Here is a 19,381-nt window from a genome sequence, read left to right as displayed (position 1 = left end):
CTGAAGAGGATTCAGATTGGGAGGCATTGAGAGATGTGGAAGAAGATGATGGAGATCTACCGTCCAGCATAGGTAGCATCAACTCGACAAAGGCCTGTAACCTCACAGACTTTGAAGATCTCGGAACTGAACTGCTATTCATCGAAGATGCTGGTACGGAGATTCTGAAGACACAGGATTCGAGGGTTGGTAATCCTACTGCGGAAAGTGGGAGGCTTACAGGTGATTCACAGAGAGAGAAGAAAATAGATACAAATCAAGAGCAAAGACAGGATTGCATCTTTGTGGAGATGGGTATCTAGTGCAAACCGACCATGGAACCACTCGAGGAACAACTCCCCCTAGCTACGCAGGTGGACACTATACCTGAACTCAAACCATCAAGGTTTGTCTTTGGAGTAATCGGTGAAAGCCAGACTCAAGATCAGGGAGTTTCTTCCCCCCTCCCTCTCAATCTAGTTCTTTCTTCGCCCCCACTTTTTTGTCAAAATTCATTTGGTATTGATCCTTGTAGTAACCTTCAGTTTTTGGATTTTGCAGTTCCAGCTGTTGAAACTTCACCGGTGGTTGATAATGACGCATGTGCGATAGTAAAAGAAGGTGAGGGAGGAGGAAAAGACAACGAGGAGAAATTGATTTATGTGATGGAGTTGGAGAAGGATGCTGGGGGAAATGAAGTTGGTGCAGGTACTCGAGAAGGAAAAGGAAGTCTGCCGGTTAGATGAGGGAGAAGATGGCTGTAGAGAGACACCCAAAGTAAAAGGAGAGGAACAAAAAGAAGTCAGAAGGAAGTTTGCTAAAGGGAAGGTCTATCTTAGAAAGGAGGTAGAAGATGACAAAAAAAGAGAGAGGAGAATGAATGAGGTGGAAAGGCCTGTGGTGTTTCCTATGAGAAGTTTGTAAATAGGAAAAGGGAGAAGAAAAGAGGAGAATAGGAATTGGAAATGAGTTTGGGTCGAAAAAAAAAAGAGTGGAGTGAAGGTGCTTTGTTGGAATGTAAGAGGTTTAGGAAATGCAAAGAAAAGAAGAATCATCAGGAATGTGATAAGAAAAGAGAGACCGATTATAGTCATGATACAGGAGACAAAGCTTTTGGATTTGGACAGAAGGTTGATAAGAAGTATCTGGAGTAGCAGGAGTCTAAGTTGGTCCTTTGCCCCACCATGGGGTGCCTCGGGTGGGATCCTTACAATGTGAAAGAATGAGGAAGTTGATTGTCAGGAGGAATTGATAGGACAATACTCAGTATCAATAAAAGCCAAGAGGACGAGTGATGGAAGGGAGTGGGTGTTGACTAATGTGTATGGGTCAAATTCATATAGAGAGAGGAGCACATTCTAGGAAGAGCTAGCTGTAGTAAGGGGCATTTGGGAGGGTCCGTGGTGTTTGGTAGGAGATTTCAGTGTAATAAGATTTACAAATGAGACAAACAACCCTGACCAGCCCTTAACAACTTGTATGAGACACATCAATTCCTTGATTGAGTCCCTAGAACTAAAGGAACCTACATTGTTACAAGCCTCTTTCACCTGGTCAAATATCCAAGAAAATCAAGTGTGCTCAAAATTGGAGGAATTAGCCAAGAAAATAGAGGAAGTGGACCAAAAGGAGGACTGGAAAGAATGTGGGCTGGAGGATAGAGTAGAAAGATGAACTTAAAAGTGTAATTGGAAGAGATTCTAAGAAAAGAAGAGATTTCTTAGAGGCAAAAATCTAGATGTAAATGACTTTTGGAGGGGGATGGAAATACTAGATTTTTCTACTCCCTAGCAAACAGAAGACAGAAAAACCAAATTTCCAGTATAGAGGTGGAGGGAAGAGTAGTAACTACAAAAGAGGAAATTGAAAGATGCTTTGTCGATCATTTTAAGTCAATCCTAGCTTCCTTTGATGAAAACATTGCAGAATTGGGAGATTTACAGTGGAACAGAGTGCCAGAATCCGAAGTTAACCTCCTAGAAAGAGCTTTCACTATTGAGGAGATGCATGAAGCAATATTCTCGATGGATAGATCTAAAGCTCCGGGGCCGGATGGATTTTCAATGGCTTTCTATCAGGATTGTTGGGAAATCTTGAAAGATGTATTAATGGATGTATTTGTGGAGTTCTATCAAGAAGGGAAATTATCACCTGGAGCAAATGCAACTTTTATTGCTTTAGTGCCAAAAAAGGAGGCCAAAACCCTTAAGGATTACAGACCGATAAGTCTAGTGGGTAGCTTTTATAAAATCATTGCTAAAGTCCTGGCTGGTAGGTTGACTGTATTGCCCTATGTTATCTCTTAGAACCAAGGAGCTTTGTAGAAGGGAAACAAATTGTGGATCAAATCTTAGTTGTAGCTAAGAGAAAACGAGGTGGCAAAGGTTTGATTTGTAAATTGGACCTAGAAAAAGCTTATGATATGGTGGATTGGTCTTTCCTGTTGACTTTAATGGAAAAGATGGGGCTAGGTGAAAGATGGAGGATGTAGATTAAAGAATGTATTAGCTCAACACATTTTTCTATTTTGATGAATGGGGTAGCAAAAGATTTCTTCTAGGCTAAAAGAGGACTAAGACAGGGTGATCCCTTATCCCCATTCTTATTCACCTTTGTGGCTAAGGTTTTGAGTAGACAAATCACCAAGGTTGATCAAGAAAACCAGTTTAAAGGTTGGAGGATGGGTAGATCAGAAGTGGTGGTGTCACATTTGCAATTTGCTGATGACATAATCATTTTCTGTGAAAGCTGTGATGAATCCAGTTTAAAGAATCTGAAAAGATTGGTGGATGAATTTCAACAGGTCTCCAAACTGAAAGTCAATTGGGGAAAAAGCTGCATAGATAGAATCAACATTGAAGGGGGGGACCTCCAAGCCATGGCAAATCTGCTAGGTTGTGAAGTGAAAAATTGGCCTCTGGAATACTTAGGTATGCCCTTGGGTGGGAATCCAAAAGCTGAAAGCATCTAGAAACCGGTGGTAGAGAGGTTCATAAAGAAATTGGTAATGTGGAAGAGAAATTATATATCCTTTGGGGGAAGAATCACCTTGATAAAATCAACCCTAGCAAACCTACCCACTTATTTCCTCTCCACCTTTAAGATCCCAGTGAAAATAGCTAGGAAGTTGGAGAAGATTATGAGGGACTTTTTGTGGGAACCAGGTGATGAAAAGAAAGATCATTTAGGTGGCATTTGATAAATCTAAAAAGTTAAAAAGACATTAAAAGTGTCTGAAATCTGAAAAGAGGCATATATGCTTTTCTACTTTTTAGAGGATCTGAATCCATAAGTTTGTTTGTGTTGGATCAACCCTTTACCATTTGAAATTTACTGATTTTATTATTTTACCCCTAAAACATACTATTTGGAAATGTTGAATTCAATTTGCATTATCTCATAAAAAATAATTTTCAACCTCAAAATAATATTGAAACAATGCAAATAAAAAATAATAAATTAATAATTACTAATTAATAAATGAAACGATTAAAATTAAAAAATAATTAATGACTATAAAAGTATTAAAATAATTAATAATTTACACAAATAAAAATTAAAATATTTTTTAAAAATTAAAGAGAGAGAGAGAGGGGGGGGAGGGAGGGAGAAAGAGAGGTCAAATGTTTAAGTTTTCTGGGTTTGGGGTTATCAAGGGTAACTCACGTCATTTCCAGAACATTGTAAGGATATTTTGGCTTTGAAACGCATTTGAGCACATTAAGAGCCGGCCCAAGGTCCATTATTTTCAGATTTGAAAATAAGATTCAGACCAATTTTAAGAGGTCAAACCAAACAAGGGGTGAGGTCTGAAAAGTAGCATTTTCAGATTCAAACCTCTGAAAAGTGCAATCAAACGACACCTTAGTGAAGTGGGAGCAAGTTTGTTACCCTAAGGAGCAGGGTGGATTAGGTATAGGGAACCTATTAAAAAAAAACAAGGCCCTTCTAGGGAAATGGCTGTGGAGATTCCCTTATGAAGAAGAAAGGTTGTGGCACAGGGTCATTAAAAGCTTACATGGTGAAGCAGATAACATCTGGGATGCAAAACTAGCCCCCAATGCAGCTCCATTTTCTCCCTGGAAGGCAATCTTTGAGGTATATCCAACCTTTCTTCAATTTATCAGGTTTGATGTTGGTTATGACAGCAAAGTTTTATTCTGGGAAGACCTTTGGGTTGGGGATGTGCCTCTTATGATGAAATTCCCAGACCTCTACTCCTTATCAAACCATAAAAACAAACCTGTTGATAGGTTTGGTGTGCTTTCAGATTCAGGGATCTCTTGGGACTTTGGTTTCAGAAGAGGGTTGAGGGAAAATGAGTGTGAGTCTCTAGTGCTTTTGATTTCAACACTTGAGAGGGTCTACTTGGACCAATCTATAGCTGATTGTAGAGATTGGTCCCCAACTTCTGATGGTTTATTTTCTTGTGCATCTTTCTATGGGGGTGAACTTCCCAGTGAGAGAAATCTGGTCTAAACCGATCCCTCCAAAAGTACAAGCTTTCTGTTGGGAAGTGTTCATAGGGAAGGTAAACACTTGTGGTGTGCTACAAAAAAGGAGGCCAAACAATTGCCTCTCTCCTCATGTGTGTATTCTTTGCGATGTGGTGAAACCCTAATCCACTTACTTTTATCCTGCTCTTTTGCTTCTGGTATTTGGAATGTTGTTTGTTCTCTCTTTGGATGCAGATGGGTTCCCCTACAGGATGTGGTAAGTCTATTCAGCCCCTCTTTCTTGTGTCAACAGAAGAAAAGAGGAAAGTGCTTATGGAAGGTAGTAAGAGCAGCTACAGTATGGACTATATGGGAGGAAAGAAACCTAAGAATCATTTCTGGAAAAAGCAAAACAAAGGAGAAAGTTATTGAAGCCATAAAAATCAGAACTGCACATTGGGTGAAGACCATGGAGATATTCAAAAACTACTCCACGAATGAGATCCTAAGAAATTGGGCTAAAGCAGCACAAATAGATGTACCCAGAGTACTTGTAAGTATGGAATGGAAGCCACCAGCACTGAACAAACTAAAACTAAACTTTGATGGGAGTTCTCTTGGCAACCCAGGAAGGGCATACATAGGGGGGTGTGTTCAGAAATCATCTGGGTGTGGTGGTGGCACTCTACTTAGGACCAATAGGTTTTGGTGACTCAATACAGGCTGAGTCTCTAGCCCTACTTCAAGGTCTAAAGATGGCTGAACAGATAGGAACAACAGACTTAGAAATAGAAGGAGACTCACTAGTGGTCAATTCTTGGGCCAAAAACATCACATCAGTACCTTGGAAGCTCAAATTTATCTTCAGAGAAATTGACACACTTGCAAGGAAGTTCAACTCTCGGTTTCGTTGGGTCAAACAGGATGCAAATGGGATGGAAGATACCCTAGCAAAACAAGGGGCAAATAGATCTTCATTGTATTGGGCAAAATTGTAACTAATTGCTGGAGATTGCAGTTTGTCCCTCTGCAAGGGGCAAAAAAAATGCTAAAATATTTCAAGAAAAAGAAAGAAGTCTTGCTGAAATCAAGGAATGCATAATGACAAGGACAGTCTCGTGGCTGAAATCTTCAGACTTGTTGGCGGATTACTCCTTTGAAGACTTGAGGAGAAATTGGGCAGCGGTGGCTTCTATAGTCTCCACAAAGAACAAACCACAAGTTGAATGGAAACCCCCACCAAATGGAGTGGTAAAATTGAAATTTGATGGTAGCTGCCAAGGTAACCCAAGGCCATCCGGAATAGGAGGGATTCTGAGAGACAAAGCAACATGTTGTCTTTATCTTTAGGACCAAAGGGTGTTGGTGATTCTATAAGGGCCGAGATACTAGCAGCGGTACAAGGTGTATAGATGGCCAGTCAACTTGGAGTGAACAGTTTTATAGTAGAAGGGGATTCCTAAGTAGTAGTGGGCTGGTTGACAAGTCTGGAAACAACTTGTTGGGGCTACAGGAATCTGTTAAAGAAAGTTAAATGGCTGACAAGAAATATGATAGTCAAGGTTCAATGGGTCTGCAGATCACCAAATGCAATGGCTGATTCTCTGGCCAAGCAAGGAGTATCAAGGGGAGATCTGTTTTGGGTAATGATTTAGTAGAAACCACTGATTGCAATTTTGGATAAATTCCTTGTGAAGAGAAAGAAGAAGGTGAAGAGTTTCAGTAGTAGAGAAGAAAAGGAGTAGGATGCCAACCAGAATTGAATTAGTTCTGGCCACCAACCTCTCTTTGTATTATATACTCAACTTAAAAGAATGAGAGATTACGAGAATGCCCTTAGTAGGGCGGCTACATAAGTAGCTGAATAGTTACAACTTAAAAACATAAACTAATGGGCCCAATAACGAGAAATCGGCCCAACTCAACACTCCCCCTCAAGTTGGGAGTAAATGTCATACATTCCCAAGTTGCATAGATCATGCTCCAGCTTGTTTCTTGCAACACCTTTTGTGAGAACATCAACAAGGTGCAGATCAGAAGCAATGTATGAGAGACAAACTTCCCCAGAAGTCACCCTTTCTCTAATGAAGTGTCTATCCACTTCAATGTGCTTTGTCCGATCATGCTGAACTGGGTTATGGGCCAATGTTAATTGCTGCCTGATTATCACAATGCAGCATCAGAGGTTCTGCCTTTACACCAATCTCTCCTAACAAGGAACAGATCTAGAGAAATTCTGAAACTCCATGTGCCATGGCCCTGTATTCTGCTTCTACACTTGATCTTGCCACCACTGTTTGTTTCTTACTTTTCCACGAGACTAGGTTACCCCCAACAAGGGTGCAGACTCCTAAAGTAGATCTCCTGTCATCAAGGCATCCTGCCCAATCAACATCTGTATAAGCCTCTAGCTTCAATTGTCCATGATCAGCAAATAGTATGCCTTTGCTTGGGTGTCCCTTCAGATAAGCAAGAATCCTGTCAAAGCCTCCCAATGCTGGACTCGTGGGGCATGCATGTATTAACTCACCACACTCACTGCATAGGAAATGTCTGGTCTTGTCATACACGAATACATTAATTCTATGATTCTAATCAATAGGAGTACTGACTACCTTTGTTCCAAGCTTCCCTGTTTCTTGTAGAAGATCCAGAACATACTTCCTTTGAGAAATGAAGATTCCATGTTTTGACTTTGCAACTTCAATGCCCAAAAAGTACTTAAGCTCTCCAAGATCTTTAATTTCAAATTCCCTGTGTAGATTCTTCGTTAAACTGTCAAGTCATTCCCTGTGACAACAATATCATCCGTATAAACAATTATGGCTGCCACTAAGGATCCCCTCCGCTTCACAAACAAGGTATGGTCAGATTGAGTTTGAGAGTAGCCAAAAGCAACCAAGGCCTTCCTGAATTTGTCAAACCATGCTCTGGTTGACTGTTTTAAACCATAAAGTGACTTCTTAAGTTTGCATACCTTTCCCTTTTCAGCATCACTGTAGAAACCAGCAAGAAGATCCATATACACTTCCTCTTGCAAATCTCCATTTAGGAAAGAATTCTTCACATCAAATTGAAACAGGGGCCAAGAGTATGTGGTAGCAAGACAAAGAAGTATTCGAACAGAAGTCATCTTTGCAACTAGTGCAAAGGTTTCTAAGTAATTAATGCCATAGGTCTGTATGTACCCTTTTGCAATAAGTCTTGCCTTGTACCTTTCTATACTTCCATCTGCCTTATATTTAACTGTGTAAACCCATCTGCATCCAACAGTCTCCTTGCCCTCAAGTAGATCCACAATTTCCCATGTTTGATTCTTAATTAAGGCTTTCATCTCTTCCTGCATAGATGTCTTCCACTCAGGTTTGGAGAGAGTCTCACTGACACCCTTGGGTATAAATACAGAATCAAGAGAGGAAAGGAAATCACGGTAGGAAGGAGAAAGTCCACTATAGGATAAATACTGTGAAATACAATGAGCAGTACACATTCTCTTCCCTTTTCCGAGAGCAATAGGAAGGTCCAGGTTATCTGTAATGGGATTAGTAGAATCAATGGGAATTGAAACAATAGAGGGATCAAGAGGAATACCTGAATCCGTGTCAGCTATATCTAGAGTCTCCAAGGAACCGACAGGAAGTGATGTGAGTTCTGCTGCAGTGGAATCAACCTCCCTGTGAAGTCTCTGTCATGAGTAACGCTGAGAAGCAGGACGCAAGGGAGGTAGTAAGGTAAATGACATAGGAGGATCAGACACAGGAACTGGAACCGGAAGAGGGATAGACTGTTCACTCACTTCCCCAAAACACTCCCCCTGAGAAGGATTCTTCGAGAAGAAGGATGTGGACTCAAAGAAGGTGACATCCATAGTAACATACCGACTCCCAAAGATCGAATCATAGCAACAATACCCTTTCTGATTTTCTGCATATCCAAGGAAGACACACTTCTTTGCCTTCGGATCAAGCTTCGAACAATGAGGACCAAGAATATGTGCAAAGAAAACACACCCAAACACTCTGAGAGGAATATGGAAATGGAACATCTCCCCCTCAAGAAAAAGGAAACTGAATGGGGTGTTGAATCCAAGTATACGGGAGGGCACCCTGTTAATCAAAAAGACTGCTGTGAGAACTGCATCACCCCAAAAATGAACTGGAACTGTAGATGTGATCATCATGCTTCTTGCAATCTCAACAATGTGCCTGTTTTTTCTTTCTGCAACACCATTCTGCTGTGGATTGTAGGAACAGCTGCTCTGATGGACAACACTATATTCTAACAGATACGAAGCAAGATGTTTTTCAAAATATTCCCTGGCATTGTCTGATCTAAACACCTTTATTCATATCCCAAATTGTGTTAGCACCATCTGATGAAACTGCCTTACCAAGGATGGTACCTCATCTCGGGATCTCATTAAGTAAATCCAAGAATATCGAGAAAAATCATCCACAAATAAGAGAAAATATCGATAACTACCCATAGAAAGAACATGATAAGGTCTCCACACATCAGAATGAATAACATTAAAAGGAGATGAACATCTTTTATTAATAGCTTTAAATGAATGTCTACAAAGTTTTCTAAGTTGACAACCTTCACACTTTAGACTTGACAAATTAATAGACTCAAAAAGCTTTGGAAACAAGAAACTCAAAGAAGAAAAAGATAGATAACCTAAGCGATTATGCCAAAGCATAATCTGACTCATAGACCCTGACTCACTATCCCTGCTGACATGATGACCCTGATGAGGAGGAAGCACATCTAGGAGGTAGATTCCATTCACTTCACGACCACTCCCAATCGTCCTCTTTGAATCTAGATCCTGCAAAATACAATGACCAGGAGAAAAATTACTGAATAGTTCAGGTTCTTAGTCAAACTACTAATAGATAACAGGTTAGTACACAATCTGGGAACATGAAGGACAAAGGGAAGGGAAATGGAATCATTAATCTAGACCCCTTCCCAGCAATGGGATCATGAGATCCATCAGCTGTGGAGACTCTGTCTCTACCAGAACAGAGCTAGTAAGAGGAAAAGATAGTGGAACTATGGGTCATGTGCTCTGAGGCTCCAGAATCTATAATCCAAGGAGGCCCCTCCTTACCTGTAGCAGAAACATAATTTGTAGTGGCATGTGAACTACCTGTGTGAGCAAAGGAAGTAGAGCGTGCTCCACCAGAACCACCTGTACCCGGCTGTCCACCTGTTATTAAATTAGAACTAACTGTATCCCACTGATTTAGGAACTGCCCATATCTCTCAAGTTTGGCCCTCACTACAGCAACCGCAACAGACTCTAGAGTAGGTGCAATGGGAGGGGCCGGTATGTCACCAGTGATTGCCATGTGAGCATTTCCCTTCTTGTTTTTGAGTCTATTTGGCACCAGATGAGGATGAAGTTTCCATCAAGTATCTCTTGTGTGTTTAGTCTTCTTACAGTAGTCACAAATCAAATCTTTTTTGTCTTCCTTCTTGATTTCATTGCCACCCCAGTCTCTACTTTGTTTAGGTCTCACAATGCTAACCATGGCTGATTGATCAAAACCAGAATTTTTCATCATCACATTTCTTCTGCTCTCTTCCCCTGACACAAAGGCATATGCTTGGGAGAGAGTAACACTTTCCCCGAAAAGAATGTGTTGTTTTGCAATATCATACTCGGGATTAAGGCCAGCAAGAAATTCAAAAACCCTATACTTCTCTAGGAGCTTCTGATAGGCAGTTGCATCCTTAGTGGTTTCCCAAACAACTGTCTCCAGATGGTCAATCTTCTGCCAAAGGGTTTTAAGGGCTGAAAAGTAAACAGTAATAGGTCTATCTCCCTGCCTTGTAGCAATAATCTGATTTCTCAACTGATAAGTCCTAGCAACATTCTCCCTCTGTGAATATGTTTATGCAACCCCATCCCATATTTCCTTAGTTGTATTTGCCCACAAAAAAAAAAATTCTTATATGGGGCAGCATCGAATTACACAGCCAAATAATCACCATATAGTTTTCCTGTACCCACCGGGAGCTGTTAGTTTCGGGTTTCACTTCTTCACCAATGATATACCCTAACTTCCCACGAGCACCAAGGGCCACCTTTGCAGATTGTGACCATTCTAAGTAATTTGAACCATCCAACTTAACTGTAGTAATGGTTCCAGCCACGAAAAGGTCTCCGACACCTCCTCCCACTGGTCCCATTTCACTCCCAAGCTTGTTTTCAACTCCGTACCTTCCATAATTATCAACAAGGGGGTAGAAGGTTACTGTAATATGCAAGAATATCAAATAAATCACTTTTGGTACCAACAACACCCTTATGGTGCCCTAGATGGTTCTCTCACAAAAGATTCCTTTTCTGCGGGACGGGAGAAGAGAGAGAAGAGGCAGCCACTCTCTCCAGAAACCTCCAAAACAGGTAGAACTTGAACCACCTCCCTCAGAAAACTCCAAGGAACCCTAAAAAATTAGGGCGCCACTTCCTGGGTCAAAATTGAAGAATCCAACAAAAACAAGAGTCTCTCACTTTCTCCAGTTTCTCCTGATTTTGATGGGAAACCTAAACCAGCTACAGAGCAAACAGATCCACCAAAAAATCCAAAAATGGGGCTTATCCGAGATCTTCGATCAGCCTCTTAAATCACCATGCAGTCGGCCGATCTAGGGCTGCATGATAAAACAACTCAAGGAACCTTCGGCCTGCTCTGATACCAAGTAGAAAGCACTGATCACAGTTTTGGATAAATTCCTTGTGAAGAGAAAGAAGAAGAAGGTGAAAAGTTTTAGCAGTAGAGAAGGAAAGAAGAGAAGAAAAGGAGTAGGATGCCAACCAGAATTGAATTAGTTCTGGCCGCCAACCTCTCTTTGTATTATATACTCAACTTAAAAGAATGAGAGATTACAAGAATGCCCTTAGTAGGGCGGCTACTTAAGTAGCTGAACAGTTACAACTTAAAAACATAAACTAATGGGCCTAAAGCCCAACAACTTCCTAACTTAACAACTTAAAAATAATAAATAAATAACTGGGCCCAATAACTAGAAATCGGCCCAACTCAATAGATTTAAAAGGCATGCCTAGGTGAACAGGCGAGGCGCATTTTGGGGTATACGCCTCGCCCAAGTCCTAGGCGCACCCCTTTCAAAGCCTTGCGCCTCATCCCAGGCGTATGCCTTTTAAAAATTTTGTGCTTTTTGCTTTTTTTTTGAGTCTAACGGCTCCAAGAACCCCCTATTTGCTAATGTTGTTCATTCATTCATTGCAATAAAATATCTTCTTAAAAGGCAATGAAAGATAAAATCATTATTTTTTATGTGAGAAATAAGAATTTCAGACCCTAACATAGACTTGTTCGGGCTTGCCTCGAGGAGCGTGGTACAAAGGCGACTCATAGAATCAATAATGCACTATGTTTTACATCACATTAGCTACTTGAAGCAATGCAATTAAGGAAAAGAAGAGATTGTGGGATTTGAATACGCTTTACATGTTATGTTTATGTATTTTAATTTTAGATAATAGGCTTTTTAAAACATTTATTTTAAAACTTAAGTTTATATTTTTATTAACATTATGTTAAATATTTTTTGAACTTTTCGCATTTTTTAAAAAAATTTTGGCATTTTTTTGAATTTTCTGATTTTTTTTTTGTAATTTTTCACCTTGCTTAAAAAGGTGTACACCTTGCCTTGCGCCTTGCACCTCAGGCGTAAACTTTGGCCCTTGCGCTTTTTTTTTTGTGCCTTGTGCTTTTAAAACACTTGTTTTGGGTTACCTTGTAATTGTGCTTCAGGCTTGTGTATGTTTAGTGTTTATGTTTCAGTCCTTGGAGGAGGTAACACCTTGTGCCTCCTCCTAGGCTGACTGTACTTTCTTTATTTGAATTAGTAAAACTACTCACTTATAAAAAAAAAAGCACACATGCCTTGGAAACATCCAATACGCAAGGTTCATGCATATCAGGGTGTATCAATATTTAAAACCTTGGGGGAGATGACTGATATTGCACCCCAGCTTCATGGAAGATCATCAACAGAAAAATTTTTGAGAGCTTCATTGTCTTGATCCAGTTTACAGCCTTGATTTGTATACTAATACCCTTAATGGAGGAAAAAAAAGTAAAGGGCGATAAGTAATTTGTTGTATTTGTGTGGCTTCCAGGTTACGTCTTGCATTCCTTCCTATACTATTGCATCTTCATCAAGGCCAACTTGATTTTCTTGTTAGCTTCTTTGGAGGGAAAGAATCAAAAGTTGACCAGTCATTGAGTTCTCATGATTTGGATGGGTCAAGTATGGTGCCTGTTGGTAACTTTGGAGAGCATACAATTGCAGAGGAGGCATTGCTCCCTTATTTCCAGGCAAGTGGTTTAATCCTCTTTGAGCTTCTATCATGCAATGCAATGAAGTCCTTTTTTGATGGATTAGAAACAAGATCAATATAGTGCATTAAAAGATAGTAAAAAGGTGTGAGCATTAAAAGATAAAATCTTATGATTTCTTTTTATCTGTTACCATACATTATTATTTTCTTTCCTGGATTAAGCAGTGGCTTAGACTCCCACTGTAGAATAAATTATGATAATTATTCCCTCTAAGTTCTTAAGTTGTTAAACTTTTTATGCTGTGCACTGAAGACTTTCCTGTTTTGTATCAGAAATTTGACATATGTCCTGTTCTCATTCGGGTGGATTACAGTCCTTGTCGTGTTGATCTTGCAGCACTACGAGGAGGGAAATATGTAGAACTTGTTAATCTTGTGCCTTGGAAGGTAAAATACTCATTCACAGTTGTGACATTGGAAACAATAATTCTTATGGCCAGTAAAATAGTTCTATAGCATGGTTTCCTTTTGATGAATTCATATTATGGCCTAATAGTGAGATTATTAGATTGTTGTATCTGTGTGCCATTGTTGTATGCATGGTCCACAATTTTGAGATTGATGGATGTTTCACCATGCAAAATTTGGTAAATTTTGGGAATATTTCATAACTTCTCTGAGATATTTGGAAAATCTAAAGAAATTAGGAAGATTTAATAAAAACATGGAGTTCATCAAAGAAACTTCATGGATTGTCAGAAGAAGTATAATTACACAATGAAAAGCCATAGCAAGCAACGGTTTGTATCAAGTAAAACAAGATTAAGACACTTCAAAGGGTATCTCTTTTAGTCTTGTAGCCATTTTCTCTTTGTCTTCTTATGTTACCTTTTTTTTATATTGAGAATCCCTTTTTTTTCAGTTGTGTGTGTATTTCTTTTTTTCTTTCTTTCTTTCATTTTTTTTTTTAACTATGATGGATTCAGAAGGGAATGACATTTGGAATAGTAAGTTAATCATCAAAACCATGAATTTCCATTCGTTTTTTTTTTTCAGGAAAAGATTTCCAAAAAATTTCAATGATTTTCTTGAAATATGAAAAAGTTTCAATGATATTCTAAATTCTAAATCTCAGATGTTTAATTTATCAATGAAGTTCAATATATCCTTGATATATTAACAATATTATCAGAGATATGAGAAAAAATTTGGAAGGGGAAGTGGAATGGTAGGAGTTGAAGCCTTCCTCCATCTTGCTTAAATTAAAGGGGAGGTAGCATCTTGCCATCTCATACCTCTTCTTGAACTGCCTGTATTTCAGTTTTTAATCTTTATAAATAAGTAGATAAAAATTAAAATTTGAGGCCATTTTTTGATAAAAATAGTGGCTCCTTGGAACACATTGATCTTGAAAAGCTACCCAAAATAAAAAAAGATCACCCCAACCGGACAACCAAGTACAAAGTTATGGCCTCTAGAAAACCCATGACCTGGTGACCGGGTCAAGCAGATCAATGGTTCAATTGCCTGGGTAGGATGGTGAATGTGACCAGGTGATGATTTGAATAGTTCAACTGTCCAGGTCATTGGCAAGTTGAAAACATTGCTTATTCTGACCACATGGCAAATGATTTGGGCTCAAGTTTGAACCATTAATAAAGGATGATGAGAAAGGATTATTATTTGGTGTGATGGTAAAATCTTGGGCTGGTGAGCATGACAATGTGATTTCAAGTCTGAGAGTAGCCACTTTGTGCAAAAAAAAAGTCAAAGGTTAGGACTGTATCCAGTTTATCCCACCGAAGACCCTAGATAGCTGGAACCAACATTGGGTAATGGCCCTAATAGAGGAGAGCAAGAGGAATATGTGGAGCCATTTTGAGCCCCAAGTCAAAATTTCCACGTGGAAGATTCCTTTGTCATTCAGCCTTCTTCACAATCCAACTAGCTGACTAACTCCCATTGTATATATGTATACCTATTTTACTTAGAAAATGATCATCACCAGCATCATTTTCCTTATTACTCTTAAGCGGTGCTGGCACAACATATCTTGTTATTCAATTTCAGTCAATCAAAGTCCATATGATCTATTAAAGAACAATCAAACTAGTCTTTCTTGAATACCTGAACCAATTATCTTGGTCACGAGCTGAACTTAGGCATTCCCATAGCTTGTGCTAAAGTATTGAAATACCCACAATCTTGTCCTGAATATATATTTGCATTTGTCAAACAAGTCTCATATTCTAAAACCACTCACAATCCATTAGATTTAGCAATCAATCTAATGACCAATAGTGGTGTGTGCAAGTGTATTTGCTGGCAAGATTATCAAATTTTCATGTTTCTGGGGAAAGTGAATCAAGTTTCATCTGATGACAACTTTCATAACTTGGTCAGAAAGAAGTAAAAAATATTTTTGTTCCTATGCTTCAATGAGGGAAAACAAATTAGCACAAGGAACAATCCCTTCCATTTCACTCAAAACTGGTGGTGAACTGGTTGCAAAATAAAGAGCCAAGTCATTGGATGTATTATATCTGGAGGTGAGAATACAGTGGGTGAAGAGAAGTGCAAATTCATTTGAAGATACACTTTGCTAGACAAGGGACAGGAAGAACTCAACTCTTTTTGCTCAGCTGTAATTAAAGATTTTTTGAAGTAATTGTGTTTGGGGAGAGATAAGAGGGGTTATTTCTCACTGTTCATTTAATGCGTTCATCTTAATGTTCCTTTCTTAATGTCTTTTCAATGAAAAGTTTCAGTTATTGATAAAGACATTCTTAATGTCTTTTTAATGAAAAGTTTCAGTTATTGATAAAAAAATCCCTATCTTAATGTACCTTTCTTAACACAAAATTTGCTTTCAATGATTGTATTGTATCTTCTTTATTTTAATCATTAATGAAGTAATTCAGTTATTCATAGAAAAAAGACGACCAAATTTATTCTGAATCAATGGTATCAAGGTGTTAGTCAAGAGATCATAATTCTCCTTTTACCAATTAATCCAGATTAGATTGTGTGAATATGATGATTCATAGTTCATAAAGAAATAACAGCAATAACTTATATGGTGGTATAAACTAAAGTAAGATAAGCTACTTGTATTTTTTTAATAGGTACATCTTGTATGCTTTTCCCTTCTTTTTAATGCATTTGATTTTAGGGTGGTTATTTAATGATAAAAAAAGTGGGAGTTATTATACAGGAATGTATTCTTGTCCTTCAAACATGTAATTGTTTGACTGATGGATAGGGGTGTGGCCCCTTATATGAAAAGTCGGATGTGCCAAAATCACTTCCCTAATTTTATTATATAATATTGGAGAATGGCATAGTTGATGCTTAGTTGTATTTAGTAATACTTGGTATTTGAATGACAAAAGGAACTACTTTCTAAACTACAAAACAAGTTGATGCAGAACCCAAGGCCGAGAAGAGAAAATCAGATATCATGTTTCTTAAAGAACACTAAATGGGTTTTACTATGGGCTAGTTCCAATAGGCCTGTACTAACCAAGTCCAATACTATGGTCTTTAGCCACCTACCCAGCCACCAAAATGAGTACTGGATTCCACATGATATGCTTTATATTATTTTTTTTTGGAAGAGGTAAAGTAAAATTTCATTAATCACAAAAGAGATATACAAGAATAACTGCCCGCTGTACAAACGTCTGTACAAATAAACAAACTTAAGAGCCCTCAAAAAAATTAACCATCACAAAAGAACCCAACACATCCCCTTTGAACAACACATTTGTACTCAGCCACCCTCTCAAGTCATCTACGGTTGAATTTATCACCTTTTCTACTTGAACTGCTTTTGATCAAATATCTTCCTATTTCTCTCTCTCCAATTGGACCACAGGATTGCTAAAGGGATTGCACTCCACAAGATCCTTCCCTTTTTGCTCATGCCACCAACTTTCCAGCTCTCAAGGGACTTGACAGAGCTAGGCATGCAGGAGGAATAATGAATGGCCTTGACAAAATGAGTCCAGATTCTTGAAGAGAACTCACAGTGGAGAAAAAGATGGCTGATAGTCTCATTACCCTTACTGCACAGGACACAAGAGACATCTAGTAACACCAACCCTTTTCTAACCAGCATAGTCTTTGTCAAACACTTTTTCCCAACCACTACCCAAAGTAACATAAAACTTCACTTTAGAGGGGGCCAGACCACCCCAGACTATTTGACTGGGGAAGGAGCCAGGAAGAGTAGGATCTAAACCAGAATATGAGGACTTAACGGAGAAGGATTCAGACTTGGACCAACCCCAAAAGTGCTGGTCCAGGGCCAGAGGGTTTAAACTTTGCCTTGCAGTCTTGACAGCAGCTCTGCCACCTGAGAAACCTGCCTCTTTCATTAATCGCATAAGAGATATACAAGAATAACTGCCACATTATATGCTTTATACTCTCTCTCTCTCTCTCTCTCATCTGTTTCAGATTTGGTCTGTATCAGATGCTCTTTCTCACCACATGACATTGATGGATGGAAAGATGATCTTAATCCATGTTGGAAAGGGAGAAAAGTCTTCATCTTCTTACAAGAGTTAGCAGGCAGCAAAACCTTCAAGAACATGGTCATGACTCATTAGAGACATAGGTTTATTGGCAGGTACTCAAATTTTGCAGAGGATGTGTACTGATTCATAGTAGAAGGAAGTTCAGCAGTGCTATTAGATGAAATCAAAGTATTGGCTCTGGGACTTGGAAATTTGGTCACTACATGAATGAGATAAGGGACATTTCCCCTTTTTGCCTCCAAATGCAAGCTATCTTTTCTCAAAAAAAAAAAGAAAGATAAGGTAGATCTTTAGTTAGATAATTGCTAATATGAGATGGAATGAGGGATTAAACTCTATTGCTAATGGCGGGTTAACTAGATCCCAGTCAGCAAGGGCTTTTCATATAGTGAAATTCATGCCTATATGGTTCTTTGGCAGTGATACGTGATGTTTCTATGTCCTCTCATGTAAACTGTGGTTTTAACATGTTTCTTGTGGCCCCTCCGCCTGGTCTTTACAGATGGATCCATAACTAATTTGTAATTCATTTCACATGATATCTTTAATTAAAGCAGTCCACCAACAGCTTCTTTCTGCTGCTTGGATAGTAATTGTGGGCACTAATAGGTCCTTATGTGATTAAGGCTTCAGCATCTGTGAGTGGAGAATACTTTTGATACTTGATGAATTTTGATGTAGGGAATTGAGTTACAGCTCAAACATGTACATGCTGTTGGTGTCTATGGTTGGAGCAGTGTCTGTGAAACAATAGCCGGGGCATGGTTAGAAGATATTTCTCAAACTCAGGTTTTCTTATACCTTTCCCTGTTGATAATGCTGAAAGTTCCATTAGTTGTTTGATACTAATGAACTATGCAATCTAAAATGTAGGTTCACAAATTGTTGAAAGGCCTTCCTACCGTACGATCATTGTTTGCTGTTGGTTCTGGTGCTGCTAAGCTGGTTTCTTTACCAGTCAAGAATTATAGGAAGGATCACAGACTGCTCAAGGGGGTGCAAAGAGGTGGTTAACATTTTCACACATGTACTTATCATCACAATTTTGTTTTGCTTTTCATGCAACCTTAGAGCTTCTGTACTTTCATATGTGATGACATGCTTCAAATGGATGGGTAGATCTTTTTTTCCTCTTTTGAAAAGGTAATGTAACATGCAAGTTTTGATTTATTGATCTGGTAGCACGTAACTGGGTCATAAATGATGATAATATGTTAAGGCAGTGTCTTCGATTCCCCTCTCCCCATACACAAAAAGAGAAGCGTAAATGGAAAGAAGATGATAAATGGCATATCGTATTGTTTTGGTAGCACCCAGATACGCCTAAATAAAATGGTATTTTGGGTTTTGAGCAATTTCAGAGGGTGACCAGGCCTAAAACTGACCCCCCCCCTGTAGGCTTTTGAAAAAAAAGCACGCATGCCTTGGAAATACCCGATACACAAGGTTCATGCATATCAGGTGTATCGATATTTAAAAACTTGCATCCATGTACAGATTTTAGGAATAACCTGATGTCATATCATCATCATTATCACATTTTTCTGTTTTTTTTTTTTTTTTTGTTCAGTGATAAAGTTCTTTTCTTATCAGCAATGTTAAAATGAGATTTTATTGAGTAAAGAGAGAAAAGATCTTCATTCCAGACAGTTAGAATGAATGAAGGTATAACATGGCCTGTATCTGACAAAAAATAACTAAACTTGCTGTTCAAGTAACCAATTTTCCATGTAGCTAGAAATTCCAATCCAAGGCCTGATCCTGATGCCCCCAGTTTAAAACATTGCTGTTGACCCCTGCCCTTGGTAAAGAATCCATGATACTGTTGCAGGATCTGGGGACCCAACCGATCAAGTAATTCAAGTGGATTCCCAACATCTTTGCTTCTCTTACCATGCCCAAGGGGCCATGGTCCCTCTAATGTTGAGGATGGTCATCCCAAAAGCAGTTAGCTACAATTATCATACCTATCTATCCTGATGAATAGACCATTTAAGTCGGCCATCTCTCAATAGTAAACACATTTGCAGGTACTTTAGCAAAGCAGGGGGTGTCCAGGGAGCAATTTTTTGGGGCCAATTAATACTTATAAGGTGATTGTG

General features: G+C 38.9%; 1 protein-coding gene across 3 annotated transcripts in view; it reads left to right on the top strand.

Annotated features, from left to right (window-relative positions):
- ATG2 (autophagy 2) overlaps window positions 1-19,381 on the top strand; it is a 48,637-nt gene that overhangs the window by 27,364 nt on the left and 1,892 nt on the right. For 2 of the 3 annotated variants that reach the window (XM_010270981.3, XM_010270974.3), the window contains exons 7-10: window positions 12,577-12,775; window positions 13,072-13,185; window positions 17,961-18,068; window positions 18,153-18,285. In XM_010270981.3, coding sequence (XP_010269283.2) covers window positions 12,577-12,775; window positions 13,072-13,185; window positions 17,961-18,068; window positions 18,153-18,285 — 554 coding nt within the window. Of the gene's footprint in view, window positions 1-12,576; window positions 12,776-13,071; window positions 13,186-17,960; window positions 18,069-18,152; window positions 18,307-19,381 lie in introns of all 3 variants that reach the window. The other variant, XM_010270991.3, reaches the window with a different exon arrangement.

The sequence above is a fragment of the Nelumbo nucifera genome, chromosome 5 (assembly GCF_055504915.1).
Source record: "Nelumbo nucifera cultivar China Antique chromosome 5, China Antique-T2T, whole genome shotgun sequence".
Lineage (NCBI taxonomy): Eukaryota > Viridiplantae > Streptophyta > Magnoliopsida > Proteales > Nelumbonaceae > Nelumbo > Nelumbo nucifera.
The sequence above is the reverse complement of the archived record's forward strand: the minus strand, read 5'-3'. Positions and strand labels throughout refer to the sequence as shown.